Source organism: Gorilla gorilla, chromosome 15 (assembly GCF_029281585.2).
Source record: "Gorilla gorilla gorilla isolate KB3781 chromosome 15, NHGRI_mGorGor1-v2.1_pri, whole genome shotgun sequence".
NCBI classification, from domain to species: Eukaryota; Metazoa; Chordata; class Mammalia; order Primates; family Hominidae; genus Gorilla; species Gorilla gorilla.
Genome location: NC_073239.2, coordinates 71,700,717 through 71,719,817, shown reverse-complemented (window position 1 = coordinate 71,719,817; position 19,101 = coordinate 71,700,717). Strand labels below are relative to the sequence as shown.

The following is a 19,101-nucleotide window of genomic DNA, read 5'->3' as shown; positions in this document are numbered from 1 at the left end:
GACTTGCAGGTAGAAGCATATTATTTAGAGACTTGCAGGTAACTACAGACTGCTAAAACTACAGACTGCTAAAAGGGGTTGTGCCTGTGGGCTAGGAAGGGGAGGGGAGAGAGACAGTCACTTTTTGCTCACAGCACTTCTGTATTATTTGATTCTTTAACCACAGGAACAAGAGGGTTCGCATGAAGAGTGAAAATGATATTAGGTTCATAGTTGCCCTGAGCACAAGCCAGCCACTTGGCATTGCTGTGAGATAGTGGAGGGGAAACAAAGGTATAGGTGGAAGATTCTATCAACAAACCCGAAGCGCTCCGGGACAACCCAGCTTTTAGAAAGGGGACTGTCTGGACCTAGTCTTCCCAGTTAAGATGGAGAAAGCTCAGGGAAGATTCAGTATGAACAAAGAGGAAGGCTGAGAACTGGCAAAAGAGTGGCAGGAAGGGAAAAAATCAAGAAGGCCTTGAGAAGGTATACAGAATTGAAGACAGTGGTCACTCTGCTGGTGAGACTGAGGCCAGGGTGAAAGACCCATTCAAGGTGACAGATCTCCTTGTGCGCAGGACCTCTTCAAATCCTGTCCAGATTCTTTTTTATTGGGAATGGATTATACATAATTCTGCGTGAAAACAGAGGAGGGGATGAAAGGACCCCAGGATAAAGCGTTCACAACCCCCAAATTTTATCATGTTTCTTCCCAGGAAGAAAAATAGCTACGCATATAGAAATATGTGTAATTATATTGTTATATTTTGGTGCATAAATATAGAGAAAAGGAGCTTTAAAACAAAAGTGAGCAAATAAGAGTTTTGGAAGTCAAGAAGCAATGTGAGCAGGCCTCTGCACTGGGTAGCTGTCGCTCCCCTCCCTGACATGCCGTTCCCAGTGCTGACATGCCGTTCCCAGTGGTGTGTCCTCCAGCGTCCTCCTCCTCCCTGACCTCCCAATTCCAGCCTACCCCCCCCACCCCATCCTGCACCCTCCTGCCTGACTTCTACTCGGAATCCCCCATGTGGAGGAATCCCCCCAGGGAGAGTGGCCAGAGTCCAAGCTCCTCAGCTTTGGATTCAAAGTCCCCCACCATGGGCAATGACCTTTACAGCTCCCTGGGTCCACTTTCTGCTACCTCAGCCAGACCCTTTGGCCCAGCCACGGCTTCCGGGCCATGCTGTGGTATTCTGGACCTTTGCAGTCTTGCTCCTGGGTTCCTTCTGCCTGTAACTCTGCCTTCCCTCTCTCCACCCTCTGCTGTGCCCTGAAGCTCAGCTCCAACTCCAAGAAGCTTCCTTGCCTATTCCAGGCCACAGTAACACTTCTCTTCCTTAAACTCCTACAGATAGGACTTACTGGACAGAGCGTTTCTACTGTCCAGGGCATTTTCCTACAGGTACAACACATCTCCAGTTTGCCTGCCTTGGGGCAGCGGGGGTGGGGGTGGGGGTCCATCCAGATAGGTGCAGTGTAATTGCCTGTGTGGCTTGTTATTCCTCCTGGAGTCTACAAAGTCTACAAGATCACTGCCTGCATAGAGAAAGGGTTCAAGTATTCATTAGCTGTGCATAATTCCAAGCACTCTGTTTTAGGAAGCATAGTGAAAGCTGAAATTGATTTGAAGTGTGCTAAGTTGCTCTTTAACCAAGTAAAGGAAAGATGGCTGGTACAACAGTCATCACTTTGCAAGAAAAGCCCAAACCAGGGGGAAGGTCTCAGCATCAACAGTTTTCTCTTTCTCTGTCGCACTCTCACTTTCTCTTTCCACACACACACACACACACTACACATGGAGCCCTCCCACCTCCCAAGCCCTCTTGTGCTATCTCTGGTTTAATCAATCTAGAAATATGACTAGTATCAAAAATATCCCCATCCGATTGCAACCAACTCTGGGGCTCCACATGCTGGCTCTCAGCCAAGCCGCCGCTATTCATGCTGGCAAGGCACAGTTTAAAAAAGGAAAGGCTTCTATAAGCTCCAAAGAATGCACGGTGACAGTCAAGGCTAAGCACTTTCCGGCTGGGTTTGCTAGGGCATCTATTTTGGCCTCCCCTCTGTGTCAAGGGGACATGAAGCGCCGGGCCCTACCTGGCTGCTGGAACATCAGCATGTTCTGTGGGGAAGTGTGCACAGGCAGCGAGCGGGTCCTCTGGACTGAGCTGTGGGTGCGGCTTGGCATGCTATTGCTGCCCCCGGGGTTGGCAAACCACAGGTTCTGGTGAGAAAAGCAAAAGGGGAACTTGTTAGTTCAGCCCCACTGGGGTGGAGAGCAGAGCTGCCAGCAAGAATTTGGGAGGCAAAGATCCCAGGAGAACTCTAACTTCTAGAAAAGGGACTTGCAGGCCAGTGCTAGCATCTGCTTATTTATAGAGAGAGGGTTTAGATTCCATTCACTGTAATTTCTCTTCACCTCCTCAGTGGTGGCCTTGCTGTAAGCCTCAGCTTCATCTGGACACCTCTTTCCCTATCTGCAGAACTCTTTTTATCGCATTTGTTGCTTTTGCTTTTTCCCTGCCACTTTTCTAGGAAATGGGGGAGTTCTATAAATGTATGCAACGAAGAGCACAAACTATTTCAGGGCTCTGATTTTTTTTTTTTTTTTTTAAGATTCTTACAATGTACTCCAAAGCGAGGGGGAGAGAAAAGAAACTCTCAGCTGGCAATGAGCTGGCACAACTCAGCCTGTGTGTCCCAGCAGTGACGTCTTCTTGAACTGATCTGGGGGCTGGGGACAATGGTCAGAAGATGGGGCTTTCTGGTACCCTGGGGAGTGAATCCTGCCCATCTTGCCTGAAGCCCTTTTCCTGTTTTTAAGCTGATCTGTCATCCCTTAGTTTCTCCTGAGACCCCAGAACCTCAGACCTACTTGTGTCCCTCTGATCCTAATCCCTACCCACAGAGCTTCGAGAAGCTCTGGGCACACAGGCGGAAAGCACTGGGCAGGGGTGGGGCCTGGGGCTAGAGGGGTATGAGCGACGGGCCAGAGAAGTCAGCTCTAAACTGCACAGCAAGAATCTCTGGGCAGGCTAAGAATGTGTTAACTCTCCCCCTGGCGCACACTCTCAGACTTTGTCCTGTGGATGCTCCACCAGAGCTGGGACTGAGACAAAGGAGCTTTTTGCCGTGGATAAAAAGGGCAAGAAACTTCTCTAAATGCCAGGCTCTCCTGGAACCCAGATTTGGGTGGTAGAAGGTCAAGCATGGGGCAAAGAAGAAATAGGTCTTGCATTTCTTTCTAAAGGTCCTCTTGTGCAGGGTCCCCGAGGTTAAAGTGGTCCTCTGGGCATCCTAAACACAGCTATGGGGTTGCTCTGTCTGCTAGAGAACAACGCAAACAATGCTGTTACCTCTGAGGAATGGTGGCAACTGCCCCCAGCATAGTCCCCTTTGGCCTCTCTCCCCACCCTGGGGTCACCTGGGGGGACATCTGCAGCCTCGGGCCTTGAACTTGGCCATCCTCCTCCTTCCTTGGGGCAGAACAAACCTGTCTTCCTTGTTTCATGATGGTGGGGGCAGCTGTGGTGTTGCGCTGGTTGGAGCTGACGAATCCACTGGTGCCCAAGAGGCCCAGGCGGGCGGAAGGGACGTTCCGAGAGGGGATCTGGTACTGGCGTGGGTTCCGTCTGCCCATGCCACCGCCCACAGAGCCAGCCGTTGGGAGGGAATTGGACTGCCCAAAGCCTCGACTGTGAGAGCCAAGAGAGAAGGAAGAGAATATCAGTCATTATTCAGCCCTTTTTAAGCCACAGGCTTCCCAAGGGATGTCGCCTTGGAGGTCTCATTTTTTTTTTTTTTTTTGAGTCAGGGTCTCACTCTGTTACCCAGGTTGGAGTGCAGCAGTGAGATCTAGGCTCACTGCAGCGTTGACCTCCTAGGCTCAGGTGATCCTCCTATCTCAGCCTCTGGAGTAGCTGGGACTACAGGCATGTGCCACCATGTCCAGCTAACTTTTTTTTTGTTTTCTTTGGTAGAGATGGAGTCTCACTATGTCATCCAGGCTGGTCTCAACTTTTCAGGCTCAAGCGATCTTCCCAACTCAGCCTCTTGAGTAGTTGGGACTACAGATTTTTATATTTTTGGTGGAGACAGGGTCTACCATGTTGCCCAGGCTGGTCTGGAACTCCTGAGCTCAAGTGATCCTCCTGCCTCGGCCTCTCAAAGTGCTGGGATTACAGGCGTGAGCCACTGCACCCCGCCTCTGCTTACATTTTGACAGTTATGAAGCCTACAGGGAGCTGTGTGCCAGCAAATAACTATAATTAAAACAGCAGCTAACATCTGAGAGGCTATATCACATGGAACTTCCTGGGACTTCGACATTATTTTTCGATCCTTGCAACAACCCTATGAAGTAGGTGCTCTCTCCTTTGTAGCTGGAGAAGTAAAACAGTGCGTAATCCTTGTGCACAGGTCACACAGCCAGCAGGGGGCAGCGCTGGCATGCAGGCTCAGCAGGTTCACCAGCACTCTGCCTGCCGCCTTGCGCCTCCCTACCGCATCTTCTCCAACCCATGCTGCTGCAGATGAGGACACAGTTCTTGAACACTCACATGCTTTTGAGAGGCCACATAGCAAGAAAACAGCAGAGTCAGGGTCAGAACTGGTCTGACTCCTGTCCCAGGGCTCCTTTCTTTAATCCTATCATTGTTTCTGCTCAGCCTGTCTGTGTGGCGGACTTGGAGAAGCCTGTGAGGCCCACCAGCATGTAAGCTCCATGTCTGTCCTCATCCATCCTGCATGTCCGGTGCCTGAATCAGTGAATGCAGTTGAATGAATGAACCAATGAGTCTCTGCCATCATGACGCATCCTCAAATGGGAGAGCTGATGCCACCTGTGGGGCGAGGGATATAAGGTCGGAGATGATGTTTGCAAGTGTTCTGGATCTAGGACACAGACTGCCTTCACTTCACAGGCCCTCCCTGCAGAGTCGGCTGCATAAGGGCCAGGGCAGGTCCATGCTTCTCCTGGGTCCGGGCAGGGAGGCTGCCAGAGCCCCTAGCATCACATGCAGATGCCGGCGCTCCCGTTGGGTTGCGTGACCTCAGCACTGAAGAATGCATCCTCTCTGACACGCCTCAGGTCCGGGAGGTTACACAGCAGCCGGCAGGGTTTCAGGAACCAGCACATTCTTTCCAAGAAGAGTCAGCTTTAGTCATTCACGGATGTTGAAGTCGAAATGTTTTACCTCCAGTGGCCACAAGATGGAAGAGATCTGCTTTTCCAGCGACACAGGGGAGGTTTGTACCAAGCCTGTGGGGAGACTCCGGGAAGCAGGGCTGACGTAGTTTAACCAGTTGAGGGTGATAGGGGCCTGCAGAACAGTCATTTCCTGAGAAAGAGAGCTGTGCCTGTATGTAGGGGGAGGGGCATCTGAGCCAGCAGTGCAGATCTCAGAAAATGTTTCTCTTCTCTCCAGAATTCCTAAATTTCCTAAGGGGAGAAGTGGCAGGAAGGAGAATTCTGGGCTTGTGCCTTTCTACTTCCAGGCTTTGGTGGCCAAGGAAGGAGTTCTAGATTCTGGTCAGAAGCTCATCTAAATGTGGTGAGGAGGACACTCACAGGTTCTTGGTATCTTTGTCTTGGCCTTTCTTCCTTTTTTCTCCCATTTTCCCTTTCAAAATTTTCGTTTTCATTTTTACGAAGGCTTCAGATTTTTTGGTTTGAAAGAAGAACTCAGGGCCAGGAGGGGTAGAATAAATTTCACATGATGAGACCTCCTTTGGAGGAAGGACAATCTGACTACGTGAGGTAGAGACAAGGGCCGAGTGTTTTTTTTTGTTTGTTTGTTTTTAATGACGAAAACTAGTCCTTTGAGTTCTGAAGTCGGAATTTTGGCCACCTGGTAGATGATTCAGTATTCTGCTATGATTTTTCCTTATTTAGCGTGGATAGCGTTTTCTCACTTTCCTTTTTGGTTGGATTTTTAAAAAGTTATTTCATATGCAAAATACACAGTCAATGAGTGATGCTAAAATGATTTGTGCTTCCAGGAAGGCCAGACTGAATTCTTAAGCAATATAATGTGGGAAGAGGACTCTGTTATGGGATACTTAGTCACTGGAGAAAGGAGGGATCCAGGGACTCTTAGGACTCAGCTGTATAGGGGAGGGGAGTAGGACGTGATGAGGGGAGAATTTGGCTAGGCCATCTTTCTCTCTCCTGATGGGACCCTTCGAGGGTTATTACAAAGCCAGCTTTGCAGAGGGTTGCCACTGCTGGCAACCAGAGTGAACGCTTGGGTTACTTAAGATCGCTAGGCTTAATGAAATCATCAATGCTTTCTGGGGAGAGAACAAAGTGACAAAAGCAAGTTTTCCTTTCTCATTCTCTTGCCTTACCTTTCTAAATCTGATTTCATTACACTGAAATGTTGAAATGCATGAAAAGTCTTTGATAAAGTAACATTAATAAGAACCAATTAATTTGGGATTTGTGATAATTCAAGCAGGGGTTGGGTTGCAGTTACCTTTGTATTATTGGAGAAACAGGTCTTCAAAGCAAATTAATAGCACAAAAAGATCCCAGAGGAAATACTTATGAGTATAAAACATTTTCCAGCATTTTAGTAACATCCAATTGAACATCCACAAGCGATTCATTCTTATCTAATCAATAAAAAGAGGTCCATTAGGACTCCAACCTGGCAAACCTTGGGTTAGCCCAATCCAAGTGTTACTAACAAACACCCTGGAGAGGTCAAGGTTCATGTCCCCTGCTCCACTTCCAGAAGGCTCTCGGATGTGGACCAATGACAACACAGGGCTGACAGAGGCCAGGGTGGGACTTTTGGAGGAGCAGCAAAGAGCCGCCCCATCTTCATCTCCAACCTCCGAATGCCTTCTTCCTCTTGGAACTTGTCTCCCAAGGGCCTGGTGTTGCAAGAGGAGTCTGGAACCTTTTCTATTCACCTGGGAAAAGTATTGCTGCTCTTAGAGAAAAGCCACTTGGGATGGGGGTAGGCCCCAGGGCAGGAGGCCAAGGAAGTAGACCTTGCCTTTCATCTGGGCCATCGGGAATCCTCAGGGCAAAGAGGTAGTCTAGTCCAACCCACGAGGGTTGGCAACCCCAGAGGGCTTGGGGCCAGGGAACTGGTCCTGAAGAGTGTCGCTTTGCCTGAACAATCTTTTCTGCTCATCATCCTGAGACCATGAGAGTTGCCTGGCTTCCATAGGGTTAAAAGCATGGAGCTGGAGCTGGTGCCAGCCTGCCTGGTTCAAATCCCCAATGCTGCTGCCTATGAACTTGTCTGTAAATGGGGTTAACAACAGCAGCTCTACCTCACATGGTTGTCATGAGGATTAAATGTATTAATATTCTTAAAGTGCTTGGATACCACTTGGCATATGTAAGTGCTAAATAAATGTTTGTTTAATAAATAACCGTTATATATGCTGGAATGTGATCACACTTCAGTTTTAAAATTAATCTTTCATGAAGTCTTTTCACAAACTTCAACTGGCCTTATCTCCCTTAAATACAAAATAGTGATGTTTTAAGGCACGCTTACGCAAATAAATGCCCAAAATTTTAACACCACGGGCAGAGAGCTTTTATACATGCACCGAGAAATGAAATGAATTCAGATCCTTTCAGGTGCAAGTGAAGAAATTATCTGCTCATGTTTTAAAAGTGTAAAACAGGATGTTAATTTTTCAGGATGTTTACATTCTCATTCCCTTATGTCCCAACAATTCCCTATCATTGTTTAAGGCTTAACCCTTCCCTCTACCCTTAATTTCTCCCACAAATTGTCACTGCAGTTCATCTTTAATATGTAATTGGATTCCTCAATTTAAAACTATATTAAGGTAATGGGTTCTAAAGTACAACCAGGCTTGTTTTTAACTGCGTGCAAGAAGCTGAAGTACTATGAAAAAATCAAGAATTATACTGCTCCACCATGAGACTGCAGACCAAAATAGACTAGCACTGGGCTCTTCACCCTGCCACCAACTATAATTAGCTTGTCTACAGCACGAAGGGGGAAAAAAATCACACTACCACTTAAGGTGCTGCTAGAACAACCCATTTTTATCCTTTCAGATCCCCCTTTTGTGGGTAAGCCATCCTGTGTTTTGCCTGCATTTGTTAAATCATACCCACTCTCCCCTCTGATACCCATCCGGACTATTACCATCATTTTGACAATGCAAACTGTGTTACAAAAGCTCACATTCAGCTCTTCGCCTGGGAATGCTCACTCTCACAGCCTTTTCCCAGCCCCACCTGTTTAAGCAATGCAATTTGGAACTCGCCACAGGGCATCTTCGTGAACAAGGAATGGTGCCCTGCCATATTCCTGCCCCAGGAACCGAGGTAGGCAACAAGGCGCCAGGGGAACCACTATGCATTACAAAGAATGAAATCCCAACATACTTTCTTTGCTGTCGATATCCTGATATGTCTAGAAGGGTTTTCCGAGGGAAAGACCGAAAGAGCTTCTGCACCTGCTGTTTCCATGACAACAATCTTTTTTTCTGTGTCTCTGTAAATGCCTGCAAAAACAAACAGGACTTTTAAATGGGTGACGCAGCCTGGCATTAGAGGGAGAAACATGCAATTAATAGGGGAAAACATTGGAGTCTCTGCAGTTGCCTTTTCTTCACCTGTTTCTAACCTGGTCCAAACGTAGTCAGTTTAATTTGGGAGCTGCCCTATTTTGAAAATTTAAGTTACCTGACATTGGAGGTGCGTGATAAGGTACACGCATCAAGCTGTTAACAACCCTTATTTTTGGTGACATTTCTGGCAGATCCATATCCACATTCCCCCTCCCTCCTGACTCCACTCCAGACTCTACTTATTAACCAAGAATGAATTGCAAAATTGATTGTTGAATACTCTGGCTTTTGCAGGCCCCCTGCATTTTCATAATCAATGAAAATTCTCAACCACTCCAAAAATCAATCTGCTTGATGGTGTGTGGGCACCCTAGAGTGGTGTACACGGTGTCAGAGAATGGACTATATTCTCTGTGTTTCAGGGCTTTGCTGAGACATCTCCAGTTAATGGGTCTCTTGCCTTACAAAAATTCCAGTGTACCAGTCCTGACTTAAACCTTCTCTAAAGTTTAGGGAAGTATGTAGGTCTGATGCCTGCAGAACTCTTTTCTGGTAAAACTGGTGTGTGTGTTTTGCCTATTGCCTTGTAACAAACTCTTATCTATGTTATATTTCCTTTTGCGTTTAGCCTTTGTACTTGCCACAGACTAGGAAAGGACTTTACGTGGGTTAGGAGTCTCCAAGGCAGGAACTCTCAGATTCATGATATATTAGAATCACCCAAGGAGACAGTCAAAATTCAGATACCTGGGCTCCCTTCCACATGCCCAGAGCCTGATTTAGTAGATCTGAAGGGGAGAGTTTGTGTTTGTAGCAAGTGCCCTGGTAATTCTGCTGTAGGTAGAGCATGAACATGGGGTGTTCTAGATGGTGAGGACCCCACGTCACATATGAATCCCCTGCCAAGTGACTAGAACTGTAACTTAGAACACGTGCTGTGGGAAATCCATGTGATTTGATTGATTCACAGTAACAAGGATGGAGAGAAGTTTCCGAAGCAGTTTTGTCAATAGGGCATGAATTCCTTTAAGTAGTCATAAAATATTACTCAGTAACAGACTAAATGACTAGTTCCCATAAAGGAAACAGATTCCTTAAATGGAGAAAAAAAAATGACAGCTTAGTTGTCTCCCAATGATGCTTAATCTTTAAGGACCTAAATACCAGGAGAGCTCTGTGGACAAAAGCAGAAGGATGTTAATCATGTGGCAGAAACGTCATTGAGGACTTACAAACCCCTTCTTCCTGGGTGACCTTAGCCAGATGCCATTAAGAATATGCATCAAGGTGGGCTAGGAGGCAAGGGCGTGGCTCTCCTCCACAGTCCCTCTCATTGGTTGGTGATGCTCCCTGCATGTCCAGCTACACACGAGTACCTCTGAAACTGGGCAAAACGCAAGCGTTTCTGCTGGACTAACAGCGAGAGGGGATCATTTCTGCTTTTGACTGGCTTATTCAGCCACATGTTGTGTGAGGACACATGTGGGCATGCTGGTCAGGGTGACCTGGGGAGGAGAGTTGTGGGCCAGAGGAAGGCTCTGGATGCAGATGGGCACGGCTCGAATCCCTGCACGCCTTTACGCATGCCCCTCTACCCAAGACTCAGTGCCTCCTAGAAACTGAGGATAATAATATCTCCCTCAAGAGGATGTTGTGAGAATGAAATAACACATGAACAACACTTAGAATACCTGGAACGTGCCTCGCTCTTAATAACGGTTCAAATAGATGCCACTCACAGGCGTCACACTGGGGTTTTGTTTTGGACTGCACAGACCGGCCGTTTGGTGGTGGTATACGGCTGCTCATGGCGTTAAGTATTCAACATGACCTTGAGCTCCAACAATAGCACACAGCAAATATCTTCAAGGTCTCTAAACTATAATACTGAGCTGGTCTGGTGCCAGCCTGAAGGACAACTGGCCTGAATTTCCAAGTGACAAAGGAGTAAAGGGCTCATTTCATGGATGTGCTTCCTAAGACATCATTACAGACATGACATCTTCCCTGGTGGCAAACAGCATCCAAGAAGGTGGGAATGTTGGCGCCTTCCCAGGGAGGTCGGCGCATTCCCTGAGCACCTCAATGGGCAGTGGGCTCCTTTCCTTCAGGGCTGCAGATGGGAGCCAGCCCATTAGCAGTGCTGAGTGAGAGTGGGGGCCGGTTCTCAGCTGGGGGTGTGGTGCTCGGTTGTGGCTGGCTCCAGGAGTTTCTGAACACTGGTTCCTGGCCTACAGGGGAGTGCTCAGTTATGGGGGATCTGCATTGGCTATGATGCCCAAAATCTCACTGCAGCCCCCTCCGCTGGCAGCCCCAGGTTGGGCTGGGGAGCAGCTTCCCGAGGGGCCTGGAGGGGAAGGGAAGGCTTCATGCCCAGCAACTGCCCAGGCACCCCTAGTCACCACTCCAGAGTTCTGGCCCTCTCAGGCCTAGATCAATGCATCTGTCTGGAGGAAGATGGCTATGGTGTCCCAGCATATGTGGCTGGATGAAAAGGTTCATAAAGAGGCAAGAGCTCATCTTCTCAGAGCCACCTCAAGACACAGTGAAGTGCCCAGAGGCCTGGGATTATAATTCAGGAGTCAAACTGACTGGTCTCAGAAGTAAAATTCAGAACTTTCCTCTCCTTCCTTTCATGACTCTGGGGACTCGGTCCCTCCATCCCGGGAAGGAAGGGAGGTGTCCTGGCCCACTCAATACCTTCCCTGCTCCCAGCCAGCTAAGGAACAGCGTGTCCGGGCTATGAAGGGGCGTCCTGTCTCTCTGCGCCCGGGTGAACCTTCTTCCAGGATGGAGGCTGTGTGCCTTCACGGGGCCTCACAGGCAGGGCGTGTTCTACCCACACAGAATAACCGGAGGCTGTGGAAAATTATTCACACGCTTTTCCTCTCTCTCAAAGTAAAATCATAAAAAGCCCTGAACAACATTTTCCCTTCCAAAGCAGCACGCAGGCCCCTCCATCCTGACATGAACTTAGCAAGCAGACACCTCACCAGCTCCTTCCTGACCGGGGCCCCCAGCCACAAGAGGCCCCTCTGGGCAATCAGAGGAGATCACTTGGGGCTGCACGGAGGTAAAGGGGAAAAAAGCAAAACCAGAGCCAGGGTACCCAGGGAGGACACACAGGATGGCAGGCAAGCAGGAAGCGTCAGGCCAAAGTTTCAGGGCTGCCGAGGGACAATTAGGAAGCCTGTGGATTGTTTGGCACAGGCAGCTGGAGGACTCATTATTTCTGTCTCATGGGCTCAGCTGTCTTGAGGCAAGGTGGACAGTACCTTGTCCTCCAATATCAATGCTGAGAGCAGGCGTGGGAGAGGAAGCAGAGTTCCGGTTTGCTTTTGTCAGAGGCTGAAATCCTCCCCATTCCGTCTGCCCCAAGCCACCCACAAATGTCCTACTTCTCAACAAAACACGGAGCCCTGCACACATCACTCTCTTCTACCTCCTTACGAACCGAGTCTGTACCACCAGGACTCTCGCTTGCCTTTCAGGTCTCAGGGTGGAGAGGGTTCCTCCACGGAAATGCCCTGTTCTGGCTCCAGGTTTGGTGCCCGCTGCTGCTCCTCCTCTGTGCTCCAGGGCACTCAGGGATGACCTTATCAGAGGCTTTCTCATCATGGCTGTGATGGCCTGTTTCTTTCTGTCTCATCCCTTCTCTCACTACTGTAACCTGCCTAATTCAGGACAGGGCCTAGGTGCTCAGTAAGTATCTATGGAATGGACGAGTTGTAACATTCTTCACTGTGTTCTTGCCTTCTCTTCCTTTGTCGCTTTTTCCTGGCCAAAACGAGTCCAGTGTCAGGATTCGAAATAGAAAAGGATTAGTCAAGGATTGTGGGGAGAAGGCCTTGTCCCTGAAACAAAGTCACAAATAAGCCTTCAGTATGGGCTTTTGACAGTGCCTGGATGCTCTAGGGAAGCCATTAAAGAGGGAAAAAACCATTTTTTTTTCAGTGAAAAGTCTAGTACTTCGGTATAGTTAAACATTTCAGAGGATGGCATGTCTGAGCCCCCAACCTAGGCGGCTGGTCACTGTAGTCACACTGACAACTTTGGCCAGAGCCGCTTGGGCACATAAGAATCCATACGGCCAAGAGGAGAAACTGCAAAAATGAGGGTTTGGGGAAGTGGGGAAGGGGGAGCTGGGATGGAATCCCAGAGGGGGACTGTACCCTTGTATGTGAAGTGTGGGTAGTGGGTGAGGGCCCTGAGAACTGAGTGAGAACTTCGATAGCACAGGGCCCATGTGGCAGCTGGGAGGGTGAGAACATGAGAGGGAAGTGGAGAAGGGGCCTGGCCGCTGTGCTGGGCGTCTCCCTTCACCGGAGCCTACTGGACTCCTGGAGTACTGGCTGCCCATGCAGCAAAGGTGAGGAGGCCTGGGGCCTTTACTATTTTTTTTTTTTTTCCCCGAGACAAGTCTCACTGTGTTGCTCTTGCTGGAGTGCAGTGATAGGATCATAGCTCACTGTAGCCTTGGCCACCTGGGCTCAAGCCATCCATCCTCCCACCTTGGCCTCCCGAGTAGCTGGGATTACAGGTGTGCGCCACCACACCTGGCTTTTTTTTGTTTTTTGTTTTTTTCATAGTGACAGGGTCTTGATATGTTTCCCAGGCTGGTCTCAAGCTCCTGGCCTCGAGTGATCCTCCCACCTCGGCCTCCCAAAGTGTGGGGATTACAGGTGTGACCCACCGCCCTGGCCCCCTTACTATCTTATTCTCACATCGAAATCCTACAAAAAGACTTCGCCACCCTAGGTTTATCTGGTCCCAAGTTTTCTCTAGTCTAGGCCTTGCTGCTGTAGCTCTTTGTGGGGAGGGAGGGGTGCCCAAGGAGCCACTGTAGTTTTAGGTCTGAGGTGCAACTCCCTCTCCCTACATGTCCCTCAGGGACAGCCACCAGTGCTGACGGCTGCCTAGCCCTGCCATGCCAAAGGGTCTGTCTCACTCTGTATATGAAGACTGTGCCTGAGAGTCCAGTAGGCACACCTGCAGCCTGCCTCAGGCCTTCTCCAAAAGGATATGTGGCAAATACGATTCCTACAACAATCGCAAGCCCAAACACACACACGCATATACACATTCATTATTTCTATGGGCTCTCTTTCTCCCTTCCTCTCTCCAGTTCCCTGAGCTAAAAGGCAAGAGTTCAACACAAGATTTTTAAAAGACCTGACAATGCCCAGGGCTAAGCAGCAGGGCTCATGTGTTACCCTCTGAGGCTTGGCCACCCGGGGCTGCTTCCCCACCCAGAAGTCGTCACAGGCGTTCACTGCACATCAGAGCACTCAGTCTGGGCAAATCTTTGGACACCAAAGTAATGTTCAAGCTGTGTTTGGGTTTGAGGCTGTCATAGCCTAGTTCTGCCCAACCTATTATTAATAACTGTCCACCACTCAAAAACAAGTTGTTGGAGACTAAAATGATCACATCACAGAAACTCTGAGAACCATTTCTAAGCAATAAAAAAAAAATGGTTTTGTAAAACCTGTCACTACTCACCTCATGAATTAGACACTTGTCTATGAGCTGTAAATAGGAACTTATATTTTCCTCATCAGGTCTGGAGACCAAGAGCTGTGTGCACACTGTAATTAAAAAGAAAAGATGAATTAGAAAAATGCACCCCTTTCTAATCTCTGGGACCTGACTCTCATTTCCCTTCAGGTCCAACACTCTGAGAGGTATGTGTGTCTGTGGCTTTATGTAAGGCTCACAAAAAAGGCCAAGAGGCTCCTCATTCCACAAAAGTCAAAGGCTGGGTCACCATGGGAGCCCTTGTCTCGAGAAGCCCCTTGGGTTAATTCCAGTCATGCCATTCTATATGAAGCCTTCTGCAATAAGACACTGCAATAAGAGGAAGAACACAGCAGTGAATAGTGGCGTCCTGAGCTTGGTCTTTGAAAGTGGCTCTGTGTGAGGGGCTTCAAAAGTATCCAAGACCCTGACACTGTCAGAGAGCAGCCTCCGTGATTTTATGAATGAGCGCACACCCCTCGCCAGGTGCAGAGGCAGTGGCGGTTGTGTTTGGAGGAACGAGCTGGCACCTCCTGGAGACGGGGAGGTGTGTGGGTGTGCACATGTGCAGGAGGCCTGCTACTCACTCCTCAGAGGGTTGCTTTCTCAGAGTGATATGCACATTTATGCACACACAGGCACAGGCTCACCTACACACTCAAGTCAGTGCTAAATAGGATGGAACAGAGTTAGTCTGCGGGTAGAGTATACACACGCACTGGGTTTCTCACGGCCATGTTACTGTGGCCCATTCTGGTCTCATTGTAGAGGTGACGATTCCCCGACTTTCTTAGTCGTGTTTACAGGGCCACAGTGGAGATGGGTGGACAAAAGGAGCCAGCCAGAGAGTAAAAATGTCTGACACTCAAGGAGACCAAGCTTGAAACCTGGCATCATACTTGATTCCTCCCTGTCCCTAACCCCACATGGCTGATTGGTCACACAATCCCATTTATTTCTTGCCTTTGCACGTAGACTTTCAGTATAACATTGTTTGTCATAACAAAACCTTGTAAACTACCTCACTGCCTATTAATTGGGACTTTGTTAAATACATTACGGTTTATGCATACAGTGGAATAGTATGCCATCTTTAAAAAAAACTTTGAGATGGTGCTATTTGTATTGATAGAAATATTGTAAGTATACATATTTTTAAAATTTTATTATTTTGTTTCTGAGAGACAGGGTCTCACTATGTTGCCGAGGCTGGTCTTGAACTCCTGGGCTCAAATGATTCACTTCAGCCTCCCAGAGTGCCGGGATTACAGGCATGAGCCACTGTGTCCGGCTATAGTATTTTTTTTTAAAACCCACCAGCCTGTAGAAAATAATGTAAATAAGGCCTGCATGTGTATAAAAGTGAATATTCGACTGGGCACGGTGGCTCATGCCTGTAATCTCAGCACTTTGGGAGGCTGAGGCGGGCAGATCACGAGGTCAGGAGATCGAGACCATCCTAGCTAACATGGTGAAACCCCATCTCTACTAAAAAATACAAAAAATTAGCCGGGCGTGGTGGCGGGCGCCTGTAGTCCCAATTACTCGGGAGGCTGAGGCAGGAGAATGGCGTGAACCTGGGAGGTGGAGCTTGCAGTGAGCCTAGATTGCGCCACTGCACTCCAGCCTGGGTGACAGAGCGAGACTCCATCTCAAAAAAAAAAAAAAAGTGAATATTCATGTGCTTATGTATGATGATGAAGTTTCTGAAAGGATATCCCAAAACTTAATAGTGACTATCCCTGGGAATGAGGATGGCAGGGTTTGGGGCTGGGGGAGGGTGGTTTTCCACTTTCCACCATGTTGTTAATTTGAATTGTGTATGCTGAGTGTTAACTGGGGTTACAGCTTCCTTTAACGTAGGTAAAATATAAAGAAGCAGGGCCATAGCACTGTGGGTCTCTCGGGAAGTAGGGCGATGTACCGCGTGTTCAGTAGCTGCTCCACTTGGGCTTGGCAGAGCTGTGTCTTCACTCATGGGGAAATCTGTTCTAATCCAACACAGCTAAGGGGTGGGTGGGGGAGAGCGAGGGCCCACCCTGGCCATCAAGCTCCAAGGGAAGCTGTGAGTCATCTCCTCCACCAGATTACTATGAATTTAAGTCTTTTTTTAGGACATGCCTTAAGGTGGGTGGTGGAAGGGTGGGGGTTGTTCTTACTGCAAACTTGGTTTTTTAAAATGGTCTGAAATATTGGACAATAACAGAGAAAAAATTGTTTTCCCCTTCCAAAGGAAAAGTGCTGGCATTACCACATGTTAAAAAATAATCAAGATGTCTTGTAAGACACCCAATTAAGCATAAATTATTCTAATGGTGGACATTTTCAAGGATATGGAAATAAGGGTCTGCCCCAGAAAAGGCAGAGGGTAGCCCAGGTAGAAAGGGGCGCTCTTACCCAAAGGACCACGCTGTGGAGTCTACCCTCCCCGACAGGCGTGCACCCAGCATGTATGCTTGGATGGTCTGTGGGAAGGCCTAACTTTAGATACTGGTGTCATCCCTCAATTTTTGCACCGCCTACTTACGAGGCACCTACTGTAAGCACTGTGCTACAAAAGCAGGGTATTGAGTAGCTATTAAAAGTGGTCTGTGCTGCAGACTAATGAAGATACAGTCAAGCAAACAGGCAATCACAATCTAGTGTGAACTGGGCTAAGACAAGGAAAGTAAAGGGGGACGTGGGGCAGGTGAGAGGGGGTACCTCACCCAGCCCAGTGGATCAGCAGGCTTCCTGGAGCACGTGAGGACTTGGCTAAGACCTGGAGAAGGAGGCATTACCCAGGTGAAGGGAATGGGGTGAGGAAAAGAGTGTTATAGGCAAGGCTGTCCCATGTGGATGTGCAGGCTGTGCACTGCACAAGTGCATGCCAAGGTGAGTGCTAGCAGTGCTGTGTCCACCCAGACAGGGCACCATCTTGTAATTCACATGAAGGCTTTGTACAAACTAGTAGGGGCCTAGGTTCTAGGCAGAGGGGAGGTGTGCACAAAGGCTCAGAAGCCAGGAAAATATGCAAACTTTTGAGAACTCAAAGATACAAAGTCTGGAGTGTAGAATGGAGGTGGTAAGGGCTGTGGAGGTAACAAGGAGGCGCCAGATGACACGTGACTCTTTAGGTTTGGATTTTGTCACCTAACAGCAGAGAGAACCATCACATGAAACTTAACCTTGTTCTATCTTGAGCTGATAAGAAGGCACAGTGGTAACCACGTGCATGATGGAGAGACTGCAGGGTTCAAATTCCAGCCCTGCCATCAGCTGTGTAAGCTCAGGTGGGCTAATTAGCCTGTGTGCCTCAGTTTCCTCCTCTGTAAAATGGGACAACTTGGGGATTAAGTAAGCTCTATAGGTAAAGCACGGAGAACTGTGTCTGCTATAGAGGAAAAGCTAAATAAACGCAAGCTATTCGTACTAGAGCATTTCACATGGCAGGCCAGCCGTGAAGAGGGAATATAAACGCAGACACGGGAGAATGAGAACATAACAGTTCCATGCCGGGAATTCTCCAAACCATGGCCACATCTGAGAACACTTTCAGTGGTGAGGAGAGAGGCCACTGCCAAGGCTGGCATTTTTCTGCAGAGGGAGATCTTTGGGCTCTGGCTAAAGGCGTCTGTGCCCCTTCAGTTTGTCACTCATTTTCTGCCGCTTTTGCTTTGGGGAGAGGGTGAGATGCTGAGTGAATGGTTTGTTCCCCAAATCATCTTTTTCGGAGTCCTTCCCACCTTCCTCCTGCAAGGGTCCACTGGCCCAATGAGCACTGTAATAAAAGGGCTGGTATCCCCTAGTCTGAGGGAGTTGGGAGAGAAAGGAGCTGGGATTAAGGAGTAGGTCTCCTGGGGTCACAGTGATTGCAGTTCAAACCCAAAAGGCTTAACCTCTCTGAACTGCACTTTCCCTATCTGTAAGATGAAGCTAATGATGTCTACTTGGACAGGGCATTTATCCAGCACCCAGGGGAAGCCCCCAGGAGCCTGTCACTCTGGTTAGTGGTATCCAGAAGAAAAAAGAAATGGGCGAATGGGGCTCTACCTTTCCCCATGACGCGTGTGAACTGCCCGGGGAGGTCCCCCTCCGGCAGTGGGGCGACGGCCAGCTCCCCATCGCAGCTGCTCAGCTGGTGCGGCTGGAGCCCCCCGCTGGCCCCGGCCGAGGGGGTGGCCGTGGCGCCAGTGGCTGCGGCCCCATCTTTGCAGTCGGGGCTCTGGCTCTCGGGGCCCATCAGTGAGGGCTGACGCGGGGCCTGGGGCTCCCGGCGGCGAGCCTCGGGGGTGGTGCTCGGGGAGCTGTAGGCCTTGATCGGAGTCAGGATCATCTGGTGCAGTTCCTGGAGCGGGATGCGCAGGCTGCCCCCCTCGATGATGTCCTGGACGGTGAGAGCAGGAAGACCTCTGTTAGGCTCAGGAATAAGGGTCATCCACCCCCGTACCTGCCCTCCCCTGCCCTGAGCTCTTACAGGATTCCTGGCTGCTGGTACCCTCATCAGGACGTTTTTGGGAAAAGGGACCACTTTCATTTCATCATTCCAATATTGGCCCAGGTAGAAAACTTGGAAAATACAGACAGGTATAGCGAGGAAAATACACACCACCGGAAAATCCCACTATCTAGAGATGACCACGAAAACAATTTGGTATATTTCCTTTTCTGCCTTCCTCTGTGCATTTCTGTAAAATGCAGTTATACATATTACAGTCACATGCTTTAGAAGCTGTACAACAAAGTTGGGTGACATGATGGCTTTGTGTCCTGTGTATGTTCTGGATGAAATAGCTTGTTCACACCATCACTCAGTCCATGGCACACGCAGCACAGGGTAGCGATTAAGAGCAGAGACTCTGGGTCAGAGGCTGGGGTTTGGATTCTTGCACTCCCATGTGAACCTGGGCAAATGGCTTCACCAATTTGTGCCTCAGTTTCTCTGTGTACAAAATGAGCATATCGTGGCTGGCTCATTGCCTTTAGGGTTCCCCAAGGAGTTGACATCCAGCCATGAGATAACTATATCATGCCAGGGGCGGTGGTACGGGC

The 19,101-nt window shown here is 48.9% G+C and overlaps 1 protein-coding gene across 9 annotated transcripts in view; it reads right to left on the bottom strand.

Annotated features, from left to right (window-relative positions):
- The window catches only part of SAMD4A (sterile alpha motif domain containing 4A), a 225,604-nt gene that overhangs the window by 14,707 nt on the left and 191,796 nt on the right, over window positions 1-19,101 (bottom strand). For all 9 annotated transcript variants that reach the window (XM_055361408.2, XM_055361409.2, XM_055361411.2 and 6 more), the window contains 5 exons: window positions 18,103-18,436; window positions 14,056-14,141; window positions 8,369-8,487; window positions 3,476-3,677; window positions 2,080-2,206 (listed from right to left, as the gene is read on the bottom strand). In XM_055361408.2, the coding sequence (XP_055217383.1) occupies window positions 2,080-2,206; window positions 3,476-3,677; window positions 8,369-8,487; window positions 14,056-14,141; window positions 18,103-18,436 (868 nt within the window). The remainder of the gene's footprint in view (window positions 1-2,079; window positions 2,207-3,475; window positions 3,678-8,368; window positions 8,488-14,055; window positions 14,142-18,102; window positions 18,437-19,101) is intronic.